The sequence below is a fragment of the Coregonus clupeaformis genome, unplaced genomic scaffold (assembly GCF_020615455.1).
Source record: "Coregonus clupeaformis isolate EN_2021a unplaced genomic scaffold, ASM2061545v1 scaf0370, whole genome shotgun sequence".
NCBI classification, from domain to species: domain Eukaryota; kingdom Metazoa; phylum Chordata; class Actinopteri; order Salmoniformes; family Salmonidae; genus Coregonus; species Coregonus clupeaformis.
Genome location: NW_025533825.1, coordinates 120,561 through 146,438, shown reverse-complemented (window position 1 = coordinate 146,438; position 25,878 = coordinate 120,561). Strand labels below are relative to the sequence as shown.

At 43.8% G+C, this 25,878-nt stretch overlaps 2 protein-coding genes across 2 annotated transcripts in view; one reads left to right on the top strand and one right to left on the bottom strand.

Moving 5' to 3' along the window:
* Positions 1 to 17,684, top strand: part of LOC121581833 (metalloprotease TIKI1) — a 210,889-nt gene extending 193,205 nt beyond the window's left edge. Inside the window, exons 6-7 of the mRNA XM_041897195.1 lie at positions 3,121 to 3,399; positions 16,332 to 17,684. Of these exons, the coding sequence (XP_041753129.1) occupies positions 3,121 to 3,399; positions 16,332 to 16,566 (514 nt within the window). The 3' untranslated portion in view covers positions 16,567 to 17,684. The remainder of the gene's footprint in view (positions 1 to 3,120; positions 3,400 to 16,331) is intronic.
* Positions 16,538 to 25,878, bottom strand: part of LOC121581832 (protein Hook homolog 3-like) — a 90,557-nt gene continuing 81,216 nt past the window's right edge. Inside the window, exon 23 of the mRNA XM_041897193.2 lies at positions 16,538 to 16,602. Within this exon, the coding sequence (XP_041753127.2) occupies positions 16,590 to 16,602 (13 nt within the window). The 3' untranslated portion in view covers positions 16,538 to 16,589. The remainder of the gene's footprint in view (positions 16,603 to 25,878) is intronic.

Genomic DNA, 25,878 nt, shown 5'->3' with positions numbered 1-25,878 from the left:
TTCTGGCTCCCAGGTGTCTTTTATACAGATAACGAGCTGAGATTAGGAGCACACTCTTAAAGGGAGTGCTCCTAATCTCAGTTTGTTACCTGTATAAAAGACACCTGTCCACAGAAGCAATCAATCAATCAGACTCCAAACTCTCCACCATGGCCAAGACCAAAGAGCTCTCCAAGGATGTCAGGGACAAGATTGTAGACCTACACAAGGCTGGAATGGGCTACAAGACCATCGCCAAGCAGCTTGGTGAGAAGGTGACAACAGTTGGTGCGATTATTCGCAAATGGAAGAAACACAAAAGAACTGTCAATCTCCCTCGGCCTGGGGCTCCATGCAAGATCTCTCCTCGTGGAGTTGCAATGATCATGAGAACGGTGAGGAATCAGCCCCGATCTTGTCAATGATCTCAAGGCAGCTGGGAGCATAGTCACCAAGAAAACAATTGGTAACACACTACGCCGTGAAGGACTGAAATCCTGCAGCGCCCGCAAGGTCCCCCTGCTCAAGAAAGCACATATACATGCCCGTCTGAAGTTTGCCAATGAACATCTGAATGATTCAGAGGAGAACTGGGTGAAAGTGTTGTGGTCAGATGAGACCAAAATGGAGCTCTTTGGCATCAACTCAACTCGCCGTGTTTGGAGGAGGAGGAATGCTGCCTATGACCCCAAGAACACCATCCCCACCGTCAAACATGGAGGTGGAAACATTATGCTTTGGGGGTGTTTTTCTGCTAAGGGGACAGGACATCTTCACCGCATCAAAGGGACGATGGACGGGGTCATGTACTATCAAATCTTAGGTGAGAACCTCCTTCCCTCAGCCAGGGCATTGAAAATGGGTCGTAGATGGGTATTCCAGCATGACAATGACCCAAAACACACGGCCAAGGCAACAAAGGAGTGGCTCAAAAAGAAGCACATTAAGGTCCTGGAGTGGCCTAGCCAGTCTCCAGACCTTAATCCCATAGGAAATCTGTGGAGGGAGCTGATGGTTCGAGTTGCCAAACGTCAGCCTCGAAACCTTAATGACTTGGACAAGATCTGCAAAGAGGAGTGGGACAAAATCCCTCCTGAGATGTGGGCAAACCTGGTGGCCAACTACAAGCAACGTCTGACCTCTGTGATTGCCAACAAGGGTTTTCCACCAAGTACTAAGTCATGTTTTGCAGAGGGGTCAAATACCTATTTCCCTCATTAAAATGCAAATCAATTGATAACATTTTTGACATGCGTTTTTCTGGATTTTTGTTTTGTTATTCTGTCTCTCACTGTTCAAATAAACCTACCATTAAAATTATAGACTGATAATTTCTTTGTCAGTGGGCAAACTTACAAAATCAGCAGGGGATGAAATACTTTTTTCCCTCACTGTATGCTGTGTTAGAAAGTGCAAGCAAAGCATAGTGTAGGCGTATCTCCCCCAGTTTGCTTGGCCAGTCTCCCTGGGTGGCGATCTCTTTCTGGTGATCAGTTGTATCTCTGGCCTCATCTCTCCTCGCTATGTCACGTCAGCCGTATAGGGATATACATATCTCCATCCTGTCTCCATCTCTAACCCCACCACCACCACCACACAGCTGTATGGATTCTATCTCTAACCCTGGCTACTCCCCACGACAGGCACACACAGATCCCAGATCCCAGACACACATGGAGAGGAGATGGTGAAGATAGGTTTCACCCTAGAAAAATAATCCCCTTAGTTAAAATGTTAGATACTGTAGGTCCTCCTGAATCTCAGCTGGGCTGTTTCTCTTTCACATCTCTCTGTTACTCTCTCTCTCTCTCTCTCTCTCTCTCTCTCTCTCTCTCTCTCTCTCTCTCTCTCTCTCTCTCTTGTTCTCTCTCTCTCTCTCTCTCTCTCTCTCTCTCTCTCTCTCTCTCTCTCTCTCTCTCTCTCTCTCTCTCTCTCTCTCTCTCTCTCTCTCTCTCTCTCTCTCTCTCGCTCTCTCTCTCTGTTACTCTCTCTCTCTCTCTCTCTCTCTCTCTCTCTCTCTCTCTCTCTCTCTCTCTCTCTCTCTCTCTCTCTCTCTCTCTCTCTCTTCTCTCTCTCTCTCTCTCTCTCTCTCTCTCTCTCTCTCTCTCTCTCTCTCTGTCTCTGTCTCTCTCTCTCTCGCTCTCTCTCTCTCTCTCTCTCTCTCTCTCTCTCTCTCTCTCTCTCTCTCTCTCTCTCTATATCCCTTTTTCACACACACACACATTGCATTTTTCTGAAATGAATGGGACTGGAGATTGGAGGAGACACTGGAAGTCTGGAGAGATCGTAACATCCCATTGTAAATATGCAACATCGGAGTGGATAGTGCTGGATAGGGTTTTGACCAGTTTATTTCCAGCTGTAACATATTTCTGTAATGTTTGAAACATAATTTGAAGCCACATCTGTGTAGCCATGTTTGAATGACGGCCAATGATTAATCAGAAGCAGATGGGTCTGAAACGTTATTCCTCTGACGCTCCTGTATGGCTCCAGGGCGGCAGGTAGCTTAGTGGTTAAGAGCGTTGTGCCAGTAACCGAAAGGTCGCTGGTTCTAATCCCCGCGCCGACTAGGTGAAAAATCTGTCGATGTGCCCTTGAGCAAGGCACTTAACCCTAATTGCTCCTGTAAGTCGCTCTGGATAAGAGCGTCTGCTAAAATGACAAAAAATGTAAAAAAAATCATACTTCCCCCATACGTGTTTTCACCAGTTGCACAGAGGAGTTAGGATCAGGGCCAGACTACTGCAGCATATGAGAGAAAGTGTTGCAGTTTTAAAGCTAATTTCCTGAAATCCAACACTTTTTGCCGTTTTATAGCTCATCACATGCTTTTGTTCACATTTTTCCATGAGGTTGAGAGAAAATGTTGCGGTTTTAAAGCAAGTTTAATGCTATTCTACACATTTTGCGATGAGGCTGAGAGAAAAGGTTGTAGTTTTAAAGCAAATTTACTTCAATTCTACACATTTTGCTATAATCCGGGGGCCCCCTGACTACGATCACCTGTTTGGTCATAAATTAGTATTTTCCAGGCATTGGAAGCTGGTGTCAACTGTTCAGATGTTAAATCCAAGGCATTTGGATTTTCAACTGTTTCCTATCTCTAACATTATTCTCTCCATCTCTCCACCACCACAGTCGATCAAAATCCTCTACCGACCAGACAGGTCAATCTCTGGGTCAGGACCTGGTTGAGTCCCCTTACCTGGAGCCTTTCCTCCATGAGCTCCATGATGAGGAGCAACAGCGCCCTCTGGAGGACAGCCCCCTGCCCCACATGCTGCTGCCCCATCACTCCCAAAGCCTGGAGCTGATGGACACGATGGACCGAAAGCTGAAGAAGAAACGACGCAACAAACAGAAGAAACACCAGAGAAACAGACAGTTTAATGACCTCTGGGTCCGCATCGAGGAGAGGTGAGAGAGGAGCGTCACTGTGATGGTTGCCCTGTGTATTACTGATGTACTGTTAATAGTCCTAAAGCCTTGAGTATCAGAATTCTAGAAGAACTATGTGTAGCAGTCGATAAGAGATGTTAGGTACGCAAAGTTGTGGGTTCAATTCCCACAGAGATCATGTACACACGTTAAACGTATGTACTCGCTGTACTGGAAGTCACTTTGGATAAAAGCATCTGCTAAGTGGCATATATTAATTTACTATGGGTGGTAACTGGCATGCCAGTAGTTTATGTATGTTCCTAAGAATGGGAAGGGAATGGAGAGAGAAGTATTGAATTCACATGTCAGGGAAATGTCAAGACAGTCCAAGGGGTTAAATCTCAGGTAGGTATTACTTTCGGCCTCAAATCTGGGCAATATATTTGTCAGTACTACTGCTCTGTCTATAGGATCTAACCTCTAACTGACGCTTTCTGTTAGAAACCCTGCAGGCACAACCAGCCATCATATCACATCTCAACCAGCCATCATATCACATCACAACCAGCCATCATATCACATCACAGCCAGCCATCATATCACATCTCAACCAGCCATCATATCACATCACAGCCAGCCATCATATCACATCACAACCAGCCATCATATCACATCACAACCAGCCATCATATCACATCTCAACCAGCCATCATATCACATCACAACCAGCCATCATATCACATCACAACCAGCCATCATATCACATCACAACCACATCACAACCAGCCATCATATCACATCACAACCACCCATCATATCACATCTCAACCAGCCATCATATCACATCACAACCTCCCATCATATCACATCACAACCACCCATCATATCACATCACAACCACCCATCATATCACATCACAACCACCCATCATATCACATCACAACCAGCCATCATATCACATCACAACCAGCCATCATATCACATCCCAACCAGCCATCATATCACATCACAACCAGCCATCATATCACATCACAACCAGCCATCATATCACATCCCAACCAGTCATCATATCACATCACAACCAGCCATCATATCACATCCCAACCAGCCATCATATCACATCACAACCAGCCATCATATCACATCCCAACCAGCCATCATATCACATCACAACCAGCCATCATATCACATCACAACCACCCATCATATCACATCCCAACCAGCCATCATATCATATCACATCACAACCAGCCATCATATCACATCACAACCAGCCATCATATCACATCCCAACCAGCCATCATATCATATCACATCACAACCAGCCATCATATCACATCACAACCAGCCATCATATCACATCACAACCAGCCATCATATCACATCACAACCACCCATCATATCACATCTCAACCAGCCATCATATCACGTCACAACCTCCCATCGTATCACATCACAACCAGCCATCATATCACATCACAACCACCCATCATATCACATCACAACCACCCATCATATCACATCACAACCAGCCATCATATCACATCACAACCAGCCATCATATCACATCACAACCACCCATCATATCACATCACAACCACCCATCATATCACATCACAACCAGCCATCATATCACATCACAACCACCCATCATATCACATCACAACCACCCATCATATCACATCACAACCACCCATCATATCACATCACAACCACCCATCATATCACATCACAACCAGCCATCATATCACATCACAACCAGCCATCATATCACATCATAACCACCCATCATATCACATCACAACCACCCATCATATCACATCACAACCACCCATCATATCACATCTCAACCAGCCATCATATCACATCACAACCAGCCATCATATCACATCTCAACCAGCCATCATAACACATCACAACCAGCCATCATATCACATCTCAACCAGCCATCATAACACATCACAACCAGCCATCATATCACATCACAACCAGCCATCATATCACATCACAACCAGCCATCATATCACATCACAACCACCCCATGTGATACGTTTCTTCCTTCTGGACTGGTTCTCTGCTGGTTCAGTTTTATGGATCCTGAGGAAAGGAAATACGTTCTATAAGGTTGTAGCTGCCGGCAAAAGACCTTTGTGACGAAAACATTATCCTATTTTTTGAATTTCAATTCAAATAAGATCACAAAGAGAGCATTGTTGAGTTTGCCGTAAAGAATAAACACACGATTGTTACTTGGTTGATTCTCTGACTGACTGGTTAGTATATTTATAAATATAGGACCAGTTTTCTAAACCTTCCTAAACCTTCCTAAACCAATTGAAATGTATGTTTAGTCCAGGACTAGGCTTAATTTGAAACCAGCACTTAGTTTAATATAAAACATCCAGTGATTAACGTAGACATGTAAATCACGTTATAGCTACTACATCTATTGACCAATGTAGCTTTTTAACTATCAAGGCTGACAAAGAGATAATTGAACAAGTACAGTCAGTTGTCAGTTGTCTTCCTCCACAGCCAAGAGTTGTTGTAAAACCTGTCCTGAGGCAGGCGGTGGGTGGAAACTGGCTCCCTCTTTGAGCCGGCCGGCCGTCTGTTGAGCCCAAATGGAGACCGTCTGTTGACACAGATGGATAATGGGAATATACCATTTCAAACAGAAACAATTTATCCCAACACATTTCTGCCTGCTGAAAGTCCAGGATCTGTCAGAGGGACAGCTTGCTCCAGTCTTAAAGGCCTGGTTTAGTCAGAGAACATACTATGAACATTTAGGATGTGTTCCAATTGGCACCCTTGTGGGCTCTGGTCAAAAGTAGTGCACTATAAAGGGAACAGGGTTCCATTTGGGATGCAAGGTAGACAATCCACAAACCAGGGCCAGTCCTGAAATGAAAATAACCTGATGTTTCTAAACACATTTTCCCCAAAGTCAACTTCAGACGTTTGTATATTATGTCTGAAAAATGTTTTAAACTGGTACATTATGGTTAATATTCAGGGCTTTGATTCAGGAAAGTAGCGTGCAGAGTGTTCCTCTGAACAGAGCATTGTACAGTGTGTTTCCAGTGTTGGGGAGTACAGAGGAAGGTCTCTCTGGTTGATTTGATGCGTGGCCACATGCAGACATGTCAGACCTGATTACACCTCAAACCTCCTGTGTTCACTGGCTCCGCTTTGTAACGCAGGTTCAACTAAAATAAACCTGAGATCCCATCCCAAATAGCACCCTATTCCCTATATAGTGCACTACTTTTAACCAGAGTGGGCCTGGAATGACCATAGGGCTCTGGTCAAAAGTAGTGCACTATATAGGAAATAGGATGCCATTCGGGACACGCCCCTGCTTAGAGGCTCAGTCAGGATTCCAGGCAATAAAAAGCAGCAGAAAATAAAAAATGAATAACTATTCTGAATGTAATTTTCTAAAATAAGCAGCAAATCCAGGGCTAGGTCATATCCAAGAGAGCGCTAGCTGCTGTAGCCAAGGTCAATCAATGAAAAGGATATATTATTAACTACTAGCATGTGCCCAGTGATGAAAAGAGCCGAATTAAATATGCTGGGTAACTTATGCCTCTGGTCAGTTGTTATTGCGTCCCAAATGGCTTCGTATCCCTACGGGCCCTTGTGCTCTGTTTAGGGAATAGGGTTCTATTAGGGACTCAGTCCTAGTCGTCACAGGCCTGCTAACTTCTGGCCCATTATGCCTTCACCATTTGACCCGTTCAGTCCTTAGTAAGTACCAAAACAGTCAAATCACAACCTCAATTGAAACATTGCTCATTGATTTCATTCCAGTTTAGAATTCAGCCTGCTTTTATTTTCTTTACTAATGGGAGGTAGTTACTGGGTTGAATTTCTCTCGAACCAATAGTGGCAGGCGGAGGAACCTGTCCGTTTGTTGTGATTGGCAGAGTCCCAGTCAGCCCGTACCTAGTTCTTGGATCTAACAGGCGTACATCAAACAGACTGGCATGCTTGAAAAATCTTCAGAGATTTGTTTCTGGATTCGTCCTGATCAGGCTGATGATTTCCAGAGTTCTAACAAACAAGGTTCTAGGGTTCTGGAATTCTCTGTTTGACATCATCATTACATTTTACATTTAAGTCATTTAGCAGACGCTCTTATCCAGAGCGACTTACAAATTGGTGCATTCACCCTATAGCCAGTGGGTTAACCACTTTACAATAAAAGTTTTTTTTATAAAAAAAAATTTTTTGGGGGGGGGGGGGGTAGAAGGATTACTTCATCCTATCCCAGGTATTCCTTAAAGAGGTGGGGTTTCAAATGTCTCCGGAAGGTGGTGAGTGACTCCGCTGTCCTGGCGTCGTGAGGGAGCTTGTTCCACCATTGGGGTGCCAGAGCAGCGAACAGTTTTGACTGGGCTGAGCGGGAAATATGCTTCCGCAGAGGAAGGGGAGCCAGCAGGCCAGAGGTGGATGAACGCAATGCCCTCGTTTGGGTGTAGGGACTGATCAGAGCCTGAAGGTACGGAGGTGCCGTTCCCCTCACTGCTCCATAGGCAAGCACCATGGTCTTGTAACGGATGCGAGCTTCAACTGGAAGCCAGTGGAGTGTGCGGAGGAGGGGGTGACGTGAGAGAACTTGGGAAGGTTGAACACCAGACGGGCTGCGGCATTCTGGATGAGTTGTAGGGGTTTAATGGCACAGGCAGGGAGCCCAGCCAACAGCGAGTTGCAGTAATCCAGACGGGAGATGACAAGTGCCTGGATTAGGACCTGTGCCGCTTCCTGTGTAAGGCAGGGTCGTACTCTCCGAATGTTGTAGAGCATGAACCTGCAGGATCGGGTCACCGCCTTGATGTTAGCGGAGAACGACAGGGGTGTTGTCCAGGGTCACGCCAAGGCTCTTCGCACTCTGGGAGGAGGACACAACGGAGTTGTCAACCGTGATGGCGAGATCATGGAACGGGCAGTCCTTCCCCGGGAGGAAGAGCAGCTCCGTCTTGCCAGGGTTCAGCTTGAGGTGGTGATCCGTCATCCATACTGATATGTCGGCCAGACATGCAGAGATGCGATTCGCCACCTGGTTATCAGAAGGGGGAAAGGAGAAGATTAGTTGTGTATCGTCAGCGTAGCAATGATAGGAGAGGCCATGTGAGGATATGACAGAGCCAAGTGACTTGGTGTATAGGGAGAAAAGGAGAGGGCCTAGAACTGAGCCCTGGGGGACACCAGTGGTGAGAGCACGTGGTGCGGAGACAGCTTCTCGCAACGCCACTTGGTAGGAGCAACCGGTCAGGTAGGACGCAATCCAGGAGTGAGCCGCGCCGGAGATGCCCAGCTCGGAGAGGGTGGAGAGGAGGATCTGATGGTTCACAGTATCAAAGGCAGCAGACAGGTCTAGAAGGACAAGAGCAGAGGAGAGAGAGTTAGCTTTAGCAGTGCGGAGAGCCTCCGTGACACAGAGAAGAGCATTCTCAGTTGATTGACCAGTCCTAAAACCTGACTGGTTTGGATCAAGAAGGTCATTCTGAGAGAGATAGCAAGAGAGTTGGCTAAAGACGGCACGCTCAGCAGTGAGGATTCAGCAGTGAGGAGAATGTGGCAAAGAGCTTCCTAGGGTTAGAGGCAGATGCTTGGAATTTAGAGTGGTAGAAAGTGGCCTTAGCAGCAGAAACAGATGAAGAAAATGTAGAGAGGAGGGAGTGAAAAGATGCCAGGTCGGCAGGGAGTTTAGTTTTCTTCCATTTCCGCTCCGCTGCCCGGAGCTCTGTTCTGTGAGCTCGCAATGAGTCATCAAGCCACGGAGCTGGAGGGGAGGACCGAGCCGGCCGGGAGGATAGGGGGACACAGGGAGTCAAAGGATGCAGAAAGGGAGGAGAGGAGGGTTGAGGAGGCAGAATCAGGAGATAGGAGGGAGAAGGATTGAGCAGAGGGAAGAGATGATAGGATGGAAGAGGAGAGAGTAGTGGGAGAGAGAGAGCGAAGGTTGCGGCGACGCGTTACCATCTGTGTAGGGGCAGAGTGAGTAGTGTTGGAGGAGCGAGAGAGAAAAGGATACAAAGTAGTGGTCGGAGACATGGAGGGAGTTGCAGTGAGATTAGTAGAAGAGCAACATCTAGTAAAGATGAAGTCAAGCGTATTGCCTGCCTTGTGAGTAGGGGGACGGTGAGAGGGTGAGGTCAAAAGAGGAGAGGAGTGGAAAGAAGGAGGCAGAGAGAAATGAGTCAAATGTAGACGTAGGGGAGGTTGAAATCCCCCAAAACTGTGAAGGGTGAGCCATCCTCAGGAAAGGAACTTATCAAGGCGTCAAGCTCATTGATGAACTCTCCAAGGGAACCTGGAGGGCGATAGATGACAAGGATATTAAGCTTAAATGGGCTAGTGACTGTGACAGCGTGGAATTCAAATGAGGAGATAGACAGATGGGTTAGGGGAAAAATTGAGAATGACCACTTGGGAGAGATGAGGATTCCTGTGCCACCACCCCTCTGACCAGATGCTCTCGGGGTATGCGAGAACACATGGTCAGACGAGGAGAGAGCAGTAGGAGTAGCAGTGTTTTCAGTGGTAATCCATGTTTCCGTCAGCGCCAGGAAGTCGAGGGACTGGAGGGTAGCATAGGCTGGGATGAAGTCAGCCTTGTTGGCGGCAGAACGGCAGTTCCAGAGGCTGCCTGAGACCTGGAACTCCAGGTGTGTGGTGCGTGCAGGGACCACCAGGTTAGAGAGGCAGCAGCCACGCGGTGTGAGGCGTTTGTGTAGCCTGTGCGGAGAGGAGAGAACAGGGATAGGCAGAGGCATAGTTGACAGGCTGCAGCAGATGGCTACAATAATGCAGAGGAGATCGGAATGAAATGAACTAAACATCTGGGAAAGTAGAGAGCAGGCCTCCCTCACCAAAAAAATATAACTCTCCCAACTTCCACCTCAGAAACTATAATTGTTTCACTGAACCACTCGAATAAAACTCTCCCAACTTCCACTTTAGAAATTAGAATTGTTGTAAACTACAGCGGTTCAATGTTTCAATGAATAGACTCAACTTACTTTATTCAGCTAGCTAACTATGACGCCATAGCTAACTAGCATGCTAGCATCCAATAACACACAGTTTAGCACCAATACTTGGTTACAACAAACTACCAATAGTGTGTGAACACACTAAACAGATAATTCGTGTCCGTGTCTAGTTCTTTCATAACGCAGCAATGATTAAACGTTGGCTAGCTAGCACAAAGATATTGTATTTAGCTACTACAGTACAGCCAGCTGGTAGTGTTGGCTAGCTAGCAATGGCTGCTGTGTTGACTTTGTTTGAAAAAACAGCGTCGCTGCGACGAATGTAGCTGGCTAAAAGGATATTGTTTTTAGTTGCTACCGTTGCTAATAGCTACTCACCAGCTAATCCAGGAGGTGAGTTAGCTAGCTAACCGTGCTACACCCGGCACCGCCGAATACAAAAGTAACCTACAATAACTACACAACAACTACCCACAACAGCCCACGATGCCTACCTATACTACTTAATAATATACAGCCCACGATGCCTACCTATAATACCTAACTACAATCTAAATACATAGTTTAAGCCTTACTCGACAAAGCCCAAGCTATGTATAAAGCCAAACTGGCAGACTGCAATCAGTAGCTGTAATTAAGTACAGCAGCTACCAACCACCTAACGTTAATGCCTCGGATAATGAGGTTAGAAAAACAGCTGAATGGTGGCAGCTAGCTGGCTCAATCACAGGTACTCTTAAGCGTGAAATAACATTGGAAACAACTAACCACAGTTGCTAAAAGTTACCAGTAGCTACCCGCTAGCTAGCTAGCTAGCTTTGTTGGTCCAAGTAGTGGGTAGGCTAGCCTCGTGCTTCGCTGGGGTCCGCCGAATACAATACTTACCTACAATAATTACCTACAATAACCTACAATAACTACCTGAGTAAACTACCTATAATACCTAACTACAATACCTACCTACAATCTAAATACATGGTTTAAGCTTTACTCAACACCATATAAGAAGCCAAGCTTACCTCCTGCTAGAGAAAACAAGAACAGTTAAACTAGGAACAGTATCAATGTTTGACATCATCATGTAAGAACAGTTAAACTAGGAACAGTATCAGTGTTTGGCATCATCATGTAAGAACAGTTAAACTAGGAACAGTATCAATGTTTGGCATCATCATGTAGCAGTTAAACTAGGAACAGTATCAATGTTTGGCATCATCATGTAAGAACAGTTAAACTAGGAACAGTATCAATGTTTGACATCATCATGTAAGAACAGTTAAACTAGGAACAGTATCAATGTTTGGCATCATCATGTAAGAACAGTTAAACTAGGAACAGTATCAATGTTTGACATCATCATGTAAGAACAGTTAAACTAGGAACAGTATCAATGTTTGACATCATCATGTAAGAACAGTTAAACTAGGAACAGTATCAATGTTTGGCATCATCATGTAAGAACAGTTAAACTAGGAACAGTATCAATGTTTGGCATCATCGTGTAAGAACAGTTAAACTAGGAACAGTATCAGTGTTTGGCATCATCATGTAAGAACAGTTAAACTAGGAACAGTATCAATGTTTGGCATCATCGTGTAAGAACAGTTAAACTAGGAACAGTATCAGTGTTTGGCATCATCATGTAAGAACAGTTAAACTAGGAACAGTATCAATGTTTGGCATCATCGTGTAAGAACAGTTAAACTAGGAACAGTATCAGTGTTTGGCATCATCATGTAAAAACAGTTAAACTAGGAACAGTATCAATGTTTGACATCATCATGTAAGAACAGTTAAACTAGGAACAGTATCAATGTTTGGCATCATCATGTAAGAACAGTTAAACTAGGAACAGTATCAATGTTTGGCATCATCATGTAAGAACAGTTAAATTAGGAACAGTATCAATGTTTGGCATCATCGTGTAAGAACAGTTAAACTAGGAACAGTATCAGTGTTTGGCATCATCATGTAAGAACAGTTAAACTAGGAACAGTATCAATGTTTGACATCATCATGTAAGAACAGTTAAACTAGGAACAGTATCAATGTTTGACATCATCATGTAAGAACAGTTAAACTAGGAACAGTATCAATGTTTGGCATCAACGTGTAAGAACAGTTAAACTAGGAACAGTATCAATGTTTGGCATCATCATGTAAGAACAGTTAAACTAGGAACAGTATCAATGTTTGACATCATCATGTAAGAACAGTTAAACTAGGAACAGTATCAATGTTTGACATCATCATGTAGCAGTTAAACTAGGAACAGTATCAATGTTTGGCATCATCGTGTAAGAACAGTTAAACTAGGAACAGTATCAATGTTTGACATCATCATGTAAGAACAGTTAAACTAGGAACAGTATCAATGTTTGACATCATCATGTAGCAGTTAAACTAGGAACAGTATCAATGTTTGGCATCATCATGTAAGAACAGTTAAACTAGGAACAGTATCAATGTTTGACATCATCATGTAGCAGTTAAACTAGGAACAGTATCAATGTTTGGCATCATCGTGTAAGAACAGTTAAACTAGGAACAGTATCAATGTTTGGCATCATCATGTAAGAACAGTTAAACTAGGAACAGTATCAATGTTTGGCATCATCATGTAAGAACAGTTAAACTAGGAACAGTATCAATGTTTGGCATCATCATGTAAGAACAGTTAAACTAGGAACAGTATCAATGTTTGACATCATCATGTAAGAACAGTTAAACTAGGAACAGTGTCAATGTTTGACGTCATCATGTAAGAACAGTTAAACTAGGAACAGTATCAATGTTTGGCATCATCATGTAAGAACAGTTAAACTAGGAACAGTATCAATGTTTGGCATCATCGTGTAAGAACAGTTAAACTAGGAACAGTATCAATGTTTGGCATCATCATCTAAGAACAGTTAAACTAGGAACAGTATCAATGTTTGGCATCATCGTGTAAGAACAGTTAAACTAGGAACAGTATCAATGTTTGGCATCATCATGTAAGAACAGTTAAACTAGGAACAGTATCAATGTTTGGCATCATCGTGTAAGAACAGTTAAACTAGGAACAGTATCAATGTTTGGCATCATCGTGTAAGAACAATTAAACTAGGAACAGTATCAATGTTTGGCATCATCGTGTAAGAACAGTTAAACTAGGAACAGTATCAATGTTTGGCATCATCGTGTAAGAACAGTTAAACTAGGAACAGTATCAATGTTTGACATCATCATGTAAGAACAGTTAAACTAGGAACAGTATCAATGTTTGGCATCATCATGTAAGAACAGTTAAACTAGGAACAGTATCAATGTTTGACATCATCATGTAAGAACAGTTAAACTAGGAACAGTGTCAATGTTTGACATCATCATGTAAGAACAGTTAAACTAGGAACAGTATCAATGTTTGGCATCATCATGTAAGAACAGTTAAACTAGGAACAGTATCAATGTTTGACATCATCATGTAAGAACAGTTAAACTAGGAACAGTATCAATGTTTGGCATCATCATGTAAGAACAGTTAAACTAGGAACAGTGTCAATGTTTGACATCATCATGTAAGAACAGTTAAACTAGGAACAGTGTCAATGTTTGACATCATCATGTAAGAACAGTTAAACTAGGAACAGTATCAATGTTTGGCATCATCATGTAAGAACAGTTAAACTAGGAACAGTATCAATGTTTGACATCATCATGTAAGAACAGTTAAACTAGGAACAGTATCAATGTTTGACATCATCATGTAAGAACAGTTAAACTAGGAACAGTATCAATGTTTGACATCATCATGTAAGAACAGTTAAACTAGGAACAGTGTCAATGTTTGACATCATCATGTAAGAACAGTTAAACTAGGAACAGTATCAATGTTTGGCATCATCATGTAAGAACAGTTAAACTAGGAACAGTATCAATGTTTGACATCATCATGTAAGAACAGTTAAACTAGGAACAGTATCAGTGTTTGGCATCATCATGTAAGAACAGTTAAACTAGGAACAGTATCAATGTTTGACATCATCATGTAAGAACAGTTAAACTAGGAACAGTATCAGTGTTTGGCATCATCATGTAAGAACAGTTAAACTAGGAACAGTATCAATGTTTGACATCATCATGTAAGAACAGTTAAACTAGGAACAGTATCAATGTTTGGCATCATCATGTAAGAACAGTTAAACTAGGAACAGTATCAATGTTTGGCATCATCATGTAGCAGTTAAACTAGGAACAGTATCAATGTTCCAACGCAGGACAGATCCTCTCTGAGTGACAGGTTCGGTTGATAGAACACGCAACAGTTGTTGACCTCAGATTGACCTTGTTGACAGAACCCTCATATCCCCTGCTTGTGTTGTTGTTGTAGTGTTATTTTCAGTGACAAAAATATTCGTCAAACACCTATTTTTCAGTGGCAATTGACAAGACTATAACTGATTTAAATATATCCAGAGCAAAATGTAACTAAACTAAAATGATTTTTCATTTCAGTTGATTAAAATGAGACGAGACAACATTTTCTCTGTGACTAAAATCTTGACTACTAAGTGGACTGGACAATAGTTTTTTTAAGAGATTGAGAGCTTTTTCAGTGATAAGCATAATTAATATTAGCAGCAGAGATGCGCAGCGCAGTTCTGTTCAGCAGTGAGAAGGAAGTATCACACTAGGCACACAGCCGACATCAGCTGGCGAGCTGCGGCGGCTCCTCCTCCGATTATACACATCGCGCAGGCGGGACTCTCTTGCTTCACCTTAGCTAACCATTCACCACCATCCTTTTACCAGCTACCCTTTGCCTGGTTAAGAAACACAAGCTGCTTTAGGAAATAAAATTTTAAAAAACAGCATTGAGTTTAATAGTAAAACAGGAGTCTAGTTTTCCTCTGCCTTGAGTAGGCTATAGAAAAGTAGTCTGTCTTTGAATTTGTCGTCTCGCTCAACCCTCCCGGTTTTCCAACTGCATTTCATATAGCCAAGTGTCCCTCTATTCCTCAGAGAAAACGTCTTGATTCTAGCCCTTAGGCTACCTTTCAAAAGACATTACCCATAATTCCTGCACTAGGTTTTTTTCATTCTAAAACCAGTTAGTTGCGTACTGGACTGTTAACCATTTATTTAAGCTACACCTTGTTCAGTCATGTTACCCCATTAACTAGCTATAGCTAACAACCTGGGGCTTGTTCAGCAGGATGCATTGGTTTGGAAGATTTAGATAGAAATATGAATAGCAAATAATCTAGTCATTTAGCAGACGCTCTTATCCAGAGCGACTTACAGTTAGTGAGTGCGTTAATTTTTTCATACTGCCCCCCCCACTTCAGCCATAGGGACTCAATTTGTGACTCAACTCAAGTCTCTCGCTCTCTCGTTTGTTTTGTATGTAATGTATCTATGTAGGCTGAATTAGGAATTTACGTGGCCAGATCATTCTTATATAATATTATTCTTGTATATGTTTGTCATATTTCTGCTGTTGGGAAGAACAATATGTTGGCAGGACAAGGCTATGTATGTTTGTTCACATGGAAGTCAGTGATGTATGTTTACTATAGGTTAATGAGACAATACCAAATGTGATGTGACTAAAATTAAAGGGCATTTAGTTGACTAAATGTTCCACTGTTTTTGTCATTTTTACAATAACTAGACTAAATCATTATTCAAATGACAAAAATGTGACGAAGACTAGACTAAATCTAAAAAATACTTGTTTTGTTTTTAGGATTTGTTTATTTAGGAAAGTCACATTGAGATTACAGAATATTTATTTCAAGGGAGAGTTTGAGACCATGTGTTGGCAGGGAATGTGTGACATCATCTCTCAACCCACAGACAGACATAACACACTGATTACTATCCCACGGTGAATCTAACATAACATAACTCCTATCCAATCTTTAATCTAACATAACATAACTCCTATCCAATCTTCTGGTCTCTGTTGTCTCTCAGCACCACAGTCCAGTTTCCTCCTCCTCCTCCGCTGGTGCGTGTCGCCAACGGTTACATCCCCGTACGGCCTCACCACGGCGACCTTGAGAGAGGCCACGGCCACGGCCACGACAGAACCAATCACCACAGGTGGTCGTCAGGCTGCTCCGTCTCCGCCTCCACGCCACTGTCTGTCCTCTGGTTACAGTTAACAGTGTTGGTTCACACCTGGACTCTAGTAGCAGCTCTGGTCTAAAGCAATGAGGTTGTCGGTTCAACTCATGCACACAAACTGGAAGAAAAAAATCCTCATCAGTCTTATTTCAAAACACTATTTGTCCTATTTGACATCTGGACTCTCAAGTAGCAGATCTAATGCAGGTGGTTACTGGTTCAAAACCCTCCTGCTAACATCTGGACTCTAGTACTATAATCAGTGTTGGTTCACATCTGGACTCTGCATAACTAGTGCAGGAGGTTACTGGTTCAAACCCTTCCTGCTCAAAAAACTGGAAGGAAAGGAATCATCTATTTCAACACACAATGAGGTGAATCCTAACTTCAAGTGAAAATCTGACTTAAGTGGAAGTTAGGATTCGCCTGAAATCAGTCTAAACTGGATCTTTTTACATTTAATTTAGTAAATTTTTATTCTGACAAAAAAAAACAATATATTATTAAGCACCTCTTACTCTTCATTTATTCTTCACTTTTTGAAGAATGTGTTTTGTATCGCAATAATACTGTGGGAATTGTATATATCTACATATTCTAGATTGTATTTTAGAAATATGACGTTGAAAATGATTGAATATGTTTTGTTTATTGTTGTTGTTTATAAATCGATACAGTATATTTTTGAGACTAAAGCTGATACTAACCACCATAACCTGTATTTGGTAGCCTGGTCCCCGATCAGCTTGTGCTGTCTTTGCTAACTCCTACGGTCATTGTCACCATAGGAGTTGGCAAGACGACACAACCAGATCTGGATCCAGGCTATGTATTTGTCTCTCCATGGTTGAATGTTGATGTGGGAGAGAACTCATCCTAAACCAGTTACCCTATGCTTTTCTTGTTTGTCTATGCTGACTGAATGATGTTTTATGTTTTACATAGAGAATATTTGTTTAATTTATTTAACTTTTTATAGTTGGTAGGTAATCTAAACACGTGTTGTGACGGTTGTTGTTTCATCCCAATGTGATTTGTTCATTCTCTCTCCAGCCTGAGTCAATTCAACCCAATGTGTTGGATGTTCTGTATAGCAGGAGATGTATCTTGTTGTAGCTCACTGACATTTCGGTTGTGTGGCATGAGATGATTGTAATATTTTGCTTTAATGTTAAACAATAAAACATGTATCTAGTTAAACGTTGGATTCAGATGTCTTTGTTAGAACGTTCCACACCATTAATAATATGCCATTTTAGCAGACACTTTTATCCAAAGCAACTTACAGTCATGTGCGCATACATTTTTTTGGTGTATGGGTGGTCCCGGGGATCGAACCCACTACCCTGGCGTTACAAGCACCGTGCTCTACCAGCTGAGCTACAGAGGACCACATTAGCAATGAACAATAAGTCTGCATGCAAAGTGTATTTCATAAAGCCATTGATTACAAGTACACACAATATCCTGTCTCATAAGATGTGAGGGCTCAAACACACCAAGGATACTGTACTTTAGTGCCTCAGTTAACTCATTGTTGTTCACAGATCCACCACCCATCCAATAGAGTCCAAACACAGACCACAAGGTGGCAGTAGCTTGTTCGGCTTGTGCCTGCTGTAGAGAGCTAACGTTAGCTAACTAGCTAGCAAGCTGCATTAACGTTATCGCTATCTAGCTAGGATTTGTAGCAAGCCCTTGTTGATAGCCAGGTCGGGACACAGCAGGTACATATTTTATTCTAGCAAAAGAAGGAACTGCATGCTGGCAGTAGTACCTATCTGTGTCTGACCTCTAGTAGCACATTTTACATTTTAGTCATTTAGCAGACGCTCTTATCCAGAGCGACTTGCAGTTAGTGAGTGCATACGAATCGAACCCACAACCCCTGGCGTTACAAAACGCCATGCTCTACCAACTGAGTTACATCCCCTGCCGGTCATTCCCTCCCCTACCCTGGACGACGCTGGGCCAATTGTGCGCCGCCCCATGGGTCTCCCGGTCGCGGCCGGCTACGACAGAGCCTGGATTCGAACCACAATCTATAATCACAAAAATCATTGATTTGAAGATTCTGATTAAATGATTATGTAAACGTAATAGAGTGTTTAACTACAAAAGATAAACCATCAATCAATCAATCAATCGGTATGATTTTTGTATTTTAAATTTTTTGTATTTAACCTTTATTTAACCAGGCAGTCCAATTGAGGTCAGAAGACTTCTTCGTAAGGGAGTTGAGCAGCACATTCAACAAACTATCTGTGAGATCCACACCACGTGAGTGGCATGGTGTTTAATCCACAAAGGCATCGTTCTCCCCGGTCTGTTAGAGTACGATGCAGGGCCCAGATGTTTCCGAATAATCCTAATCTCAAATGATCCAGAGACGTGATACCTGGCAGCTCTGCTTAAAAATATTTAATGAATTACTTTTCAATAATCTGCTCTTTGTAAACCCAGGGAATGGTTGCAAAAATAGAGGCGTTCAATAATGTCTACAGTGTTAATACTGTATTGTAGACTATATATCATACAGCAGGGCTACAGTTTTAATACTGAACGTTCCTCAATATTGAAGCAATTAAATCAAATCAAATTGTTTTTGTCACATGCGCCGAATACAACAGGTGTAGACCTTACAGTGAAACGCTAACTGACAAGCCCTTAACCAATAATGCAGTTCTGAGAAAGAATACCAAAAAATATCACACAAAAAATACAATATAAAATAATACGAAATAAAAGTAACAAATAATTAAAGAGCAGCAGTAAAAATAACAATAGCGAGGCTATATACAGGGGGTACCGATACCGAGGCAATGTGCGGGGGCACCGGTTAGTCAAGGTAATTGAGGTAATATGTACATGTAGGTAGAGTTATTAAAGTGACTATGCATAGATAATAAATAGAGAAGCAGCAGCGTAAAGGGGGGGATGCAAATAGTCTGGGTAGCCATTTGATTAAATGTTCAGGAGTCTTATGGCTTGTGGGTAGAAGCTGTTTAGCCTCTTGGACCTAGACTTGGCGCTCCTGTACCGCTTGCCGTGCGGTAGCAGAGAGAACAGTCTATGACTAAGGTGGCTGGAGTCATTGTCCATTTTTAAGGCCTTCCTCTGACACCGCCTGGTATAGAGGTCCTGGATGGCAGGAAGCTTCGCCCCAGTGATGTACTGGGCCATAAGCACTACCCTCTGTAGTGCCTTGCGGTCGGAGGCCGAGCAGTTGCCATACCAGGTAGTGATGCAACCAGTCAGGATGCGCTCGATGGTGCAGCTGTAGAACCTTTTGAGGATCTGAGGACCCATGCCAAATCTTTTCAGTCTCCTTAGGGGAAATAGGTTTTGTCGTGCCCTCTTCACGACTGTCTTGGTGTGCTTGGACCATGTTAGTTTGTTGGTGATGTGGACGCTCTCAACCTGCTCCACTACAGCCCCGTCGATGAGAATGGGGGCGTGCTTGGTCCTCTTCTTTTTCCTGTAGTCCACAATCATCTCCTTTGTCTTGATCACGTTGAGGGAGAGGTTGTTATCCTGGCACCACACGGCCAGGTCTCTGACCTCCTCCCTATAGGCCGTCTCGTCGTTGTCGGTGATCAGGCCTACCACTGTTGTGTCGTCGGCAAACTTAATGATGGTGTTGGAGTTGTGCCTGGCCATGCAGTCATGGGTGAACAGGGAGTACAGGAGGGGACTGAGCACGCACCCCTGAGGGGCCCCCGTGTTGAGGATCAGCGTGGCGGATGTGTTGTTACCTACCCTTACCACCTGGGGGCGGCCCGTCAGGAAGTCCAGGATCCAGATGCAGAGGGAGGTGTTTAGTCCCAGGGTCCTTAGCTTAGTGATGAGCTTTGAGGGCACTATGATGTTGAACGCTGAGCTGTAGTCAATGAACAGCATTCTTACATAGGTGTTCCTCTTGTCCAGGTGGGAAAGGGCAGTGTGGAGCGCAATAGAGATTGCATCATCTGTGGATCTGTTGGTGCGGTATGCAAATTGAGTGGGTCAAAGGGTTTCTGGGATAATGGTGTTGATGTGAGCCATGACCAGCCTTTCAAAGCACTTCATGGCTACAGACATCAGTGCTACGGGTCGGTAGTCATTTAGGCAGGTTACCTTAGTGTTCTTGGGCACAGGGACTATGGTGGTCTGCTTGAAACATGTTGGTATTACAGACTAAGTCAGGGACATGTTGAAAATGTCAGTGAAGACACTTGCCAGTTGGTCGCAATCTCTATTGCACTCCACACTGCCCTCACCCGCCTGGACAAAAGGAACACCTACATGAGAATGCTATTCATTGACTATAGCTCAGCATTCAACACCATAGTCCCCTTCAAGCTCATCACGATGCTCAGGACCCTGTTACTGAACACCTCCCTTTGCAACTGGATCCTGGACTTCCTGACGGGCCGCCCCCAGTGCTTAGTCCCCTCCTGTAGTCACTGTTCACCCACGACTGCATGGCCATGCACGACTCCAACACAATCATCAAGTTTGCTGACGACACGACGGTGGTCTCCGACGACGATGAGACAGCCTATAGGGAGGAGGTCAGAGGAGGTCAGAGACCTGGCCGTGTGGTGCCAGGACAACAACCTCTCCCTCAACGTCAGCAAGACAAAAGGAGCTGATCGTGGACTACAGGAAACGGAGGGGCGAGCACGCCCCCATACCACATCCATGGGGCTGTAGTGGAGTGGGTTGAGAGCTTCAAGTTCCTCGGTGTTCACATCATTAAGGAGTTAACATGGTTCACACACCCACACAGTTGTGAAGAGGGCACGATGGCACCTCTTTCCCCTCAGGAGGCTGAAGATATTTGGCATGGGCCCTCAGATCCTCAAAATGTTATACAGCTGCACCATTGAGAGCATCTTGCACCGCTTGGTACGGCAACTGCAAGGCACCAGGCCGCAAGGTGCAACAGAGGGTAGTGCGTACATCAGTACATCACTGGTGTTGAGGTCCCCGCCATCCAGGTGGTGTCAGAGGAACGGCCAAAATGTTTTCAAAGACTTCAAATAAAATAAAATAAAATTGTATTTGCCACATGCGCCGAATACAACAGGTGTAGACATTACCGTGAAATGCTTACTTACAAGCCCTTAACCAACAATGCATTTATGTTTTTATTAAAAAAGTACAATAAAAACAACAACAACAACAAAAAAGTGTTGAGAAAAAAGAGCAGAAGTAAAATAAAATAACAGTAGGGAGGCTATATATACAGGGGGGTACCGGTGCAGAGTCAATGTGCGGGGGCACCGGCTAGTTGAGGTAGTTGAGGTAATATGTACATGTGGGTAGAGTTAAAGTGACTATGCATAAATAATTAACAGAGTAGCAGCAGCGTAAAAAGATGGGGTGGGGGGGCAGTGCAAATAGTCCGGGTAGCCATGATTAGCTGTTCAGGAGTCTTATGGCTTGGGGGTAGAAGCTGTTGAGAAGCCTTTTGGACCTAGACTTGGCGCTCCGGTACCGCTTGCCGTGCGGTAGCAGAGAGAACAGTCTATGACTAGGGTGGCTGGAGTCTTTGACAATTTTGAGGGCCTTCCTCTGACCGCCTGGTATAGAGGTCCTGGATGGCAGGAAGCTTGACCCCAGTGATGTACTGGGCCATACGCACTACCCTCTGTAGTGCCTTGCGGTCGGAGGCAGAGCAGTTGACATACCAGGCGGTGATGCAACCAGTCAGGATGCTCTCGATGGGGCAGCTGTAGGTTCAGCCACCCAAGACAGACTGTTCTCTCTGCTACTGCACGGCAAGCGGTACCAATGCACCAAGTCTGGAACCAACAGGACCCTGAACAGCTTCTACTCCCAAGCCATAAGACTGCTAAACCAGACTGCTAAATAGCTAATCAAATAGCTACAAGGACTACCTGCATTGACCATTTTTTGCACTAACTCTCTTGCACTGACTCTATGCACACACACTGGACCCACACACTCACACCTACTTACACTGACACCCCAACATCGACTACACACACACACACATAGTTCCCAATGGTGGAACAAGCTCCCTCACGACGCCAGGACAGCGGAGTCACTGACCACCTTCCGGAGACACTTGAAACCCCACCTCTTTAAGGAATACCTGGGATAGGATAAAAGTAATCCTCCCCCCCCCCAGTTGTCCCACTGGCTATCATAAGGTGAATGCACCAATTTGTAAGTCGCTCTGGATAAGAGCGTCTGCTAAATGATGTAAATGTGAATGTAATGTAAACATAATATACAGTTACACTGACCCCCCACCACACCACACACGTACATACGCCCACAGAAACATGTGCACACATGCATACTGACGCCACACACACACACTCACACTAGTGATGTGTGGGTTGACTCATAACCTGCAGTCCCCATTGTTATATCTGCAGGGCGGGCAGGTTTAGGGCGGGGGTGCGTGGCAGACTCATAACCCACAGTCCCCATTGTTATATCTGCAGGGCGGGCAGGTTTAGGGCGGGGGTGCGTGGCAGACTCATAACCCGCAGTGGGTTGAATAAAGAGAAAACAATACCTTAAAAAAAAAACATAAATGTTTCATTCATGTGCAATTTATATCTATAGGCTACATTTAGGTTTTTCTTTCAGTGTTTTATCTGGCATTAGTGCATAAGCCTAAACTTTAGAGTCTAACTGTATGTGGCCAAACACGCCAATCACCAAGTGATTTTTGGGAACGGGCAGAAAAGTTAACCTTAATCAACTGAGGCAAATAGAACCATGTCATAGTTTAATTCAATAAGAGAAAAGTTGTGAAATGGAGAGTTGAAAATAAAGAGAAGGGAGGGCCAGGAAAGTAATGTTGGGAAAGATTAGGTGAAGTGGTAGAAGAGGATGGTAGCAGTGTCTGCTATGTTAGGCTATGTGTGATGACAGTCACAAGACGGGGACTTCAAATAGGCCTATGGCACGTCAAGGGAACTGTAGCCTACTGTTCAGATGCGTTAAATGGAAACTGAAATCTGGACACTGACTGTAGTTCTATACTGTAACCTCTCGCATAGCCTTAATATTAACAGAATTTAGCAGAATTTATCATTTCTTGCAGTAAAACGATACACCAAATGTAGGCTACATTTTGACTGGGGAACAGGAGTGGAGAAATATGATTTATTTATTTCAGCATCTTGAGATAACGCAAATACGCAATTAGATACCGTCTGTAGAGGTGCTACCAGTAGAGGTGCTATCTGTATATACCATCTGTAGAGGTGCTATCTGTAGATACCGTCTGTAGAAGTGCTACCAGTAGAGGTGCTATCTGTAGATACCGTCTGTAGAGGTGCTATCTGTATATACCGTCTGTAGAGGTGCTACCAGTAGAGGTGCTATCTGTAGATACCATCTGTAGAGGTGCTATCTGTAGATACCGTCTGTAGAGGTGCTATCTGTAGGTACCGTCTGTAGAGGTGCTATCTGTAGGTACCGTCTGTAGAGGTGCTATCTGTAGATACCGTCTGTAGAGGTGCTATCTGTAGATACCATCTGTAGAGGTGCTATCTGTAGATACCGTCTGTAGAGGTGCTATCTGTATATATTGTCTGTAGAGGTGCTATCTGTAGATACCGTCTGTAGAGGTGCTATCTGTAGATACCGTCTGTAGAGGTGCTACCAGTAGAGGTGCTATCTGTAGATACCGTCTGTAGAGGTGCTATCTGTAGATACCGTCTGTAGAGGTGCGATCTGTAGATACCGTCTGTAGAGGTGCTACCAGTAGAGGTGATATCTGTAGATACCGTCTGTAGAGGTGCTATCTGTAGATACCGTCTGTAGAGGTGCTATCTGTATATATTGTCTGTAGAGGTGCTATCTGTAGATACCGTCTGTAGAGGTGCTATCTGTAGATACCGTCTGTAGAGGTGCTATCTGTAGATACCGTCTGTAGAGGTGCTATCTGTAGATACCGTCTGTAGAGGTGCTATCTGTAGATACCGTCTGTAGAGGTGCTATCTGTAGATATCATCTGTAGAGGTGCTATCTGTATATACCGTCTGTAGAGGTGCTATCTGTAGATACCATCTGTAGAGGTGCTATCTGTAGATACCGTCTGTAGAGGTGCTATCTGTAGATACTGTCTGTAGAGGTGCTATCTGTATATATTGTCTGTAGAGGTGCTATCTGTAGATACCGTCTGTAGAGGTGCTACCAGTAGAGGTGCTATCTGTAGATACCGTCTGTAGAGGTGCTATCTGTAGATACCGTCTGTAGAGGTGAGGTGCGATCTGTAGATACCATCTGTAGAGGTGCTACCAGTAGAGGTGCTATCTGTAGATACCGTCTGTAGAGGTGCTATCTGTAGATACCGTCTGTAGAGGTGCTATCTGTAGATACCGTCTGTAGAGGTGCTATCTGTAGATACCGTCTGTAGAGGTGCTATCTGTAGATACCATCTGTAGAGGTGCTATCTGTAGATACCGTCTGTAGAGGGTGCTATCTGTAGATACCGTCTGTAGAGGTGCTATCTGTAGATACCGTCTGTAGAGGTGCTATCTGTATATACCGTCTGTAGAGGTGCTATCTGTAGATACCGTCTGTAGAGGTGCTATCTGTAGATACCGTCTGTAGAGGTGCTATCTGTAGATACCATCTGTAGAGGTGCTATCTGTATATACCGTCTGTAGAGGTGCTATCTGTAGATACCATCTGTAGAGGTGCTATCTGTAGATACCGTCTGTAGAGGTGCTATCTGTAGATACCGTCTGTAGAGGTGCTATCTGTAGATACCGTCTGTAGAGGTGCTATCTGTAGATACCGTCTGTAGAGGTGCTATCTGTAGATACCATCTGTAGAGGTGCTATCTGTAGATACCGTCTGTAGAGGTGCTATCTGTAGATACCGTCTGTAGAGGTGCTATCTGTAGATACCGTCTGTAGAGGTGCTATCTGTATATACCGTCTGTAGAGGTGCTATCTGTAGATACCGTCTGTAGAGGTGCTATCTGTAGATACCATCTGTAGAGGTGCTATCTGTAGATACCGTCTGTAGAGGTGCTATCTGTAGATACCGTCTGTAGAGGTGCTATCTGTAGATACCGTCTGTAGAGGCGCTATCTGTATATACCGTCTGTAGAGGTGCTATCTGTAGATACCGTCTGTAGAGGTGCTATCTGTAGATACCGTCTGTAGAGGTGCTATCTGTAGATACCGTCTGTAGAGGTGCTATCTGTAGATACCATCTGTAGAGGTGCTATCTGTAGATACCGTCTGTAGAGGTGCTATCTGTAGATACCGTCTGTAGAGGTGCTACCTGTAGATACCGTCTGTAGAGGTGCTATCTGTAGATACCGTCTGTAGAGGTGCTATCTGTAGATACCGTCTGTAGAGGTGCTATCTGTAGATACCATCTGTAGAGGTGCTATCTGTAGATACCGTCT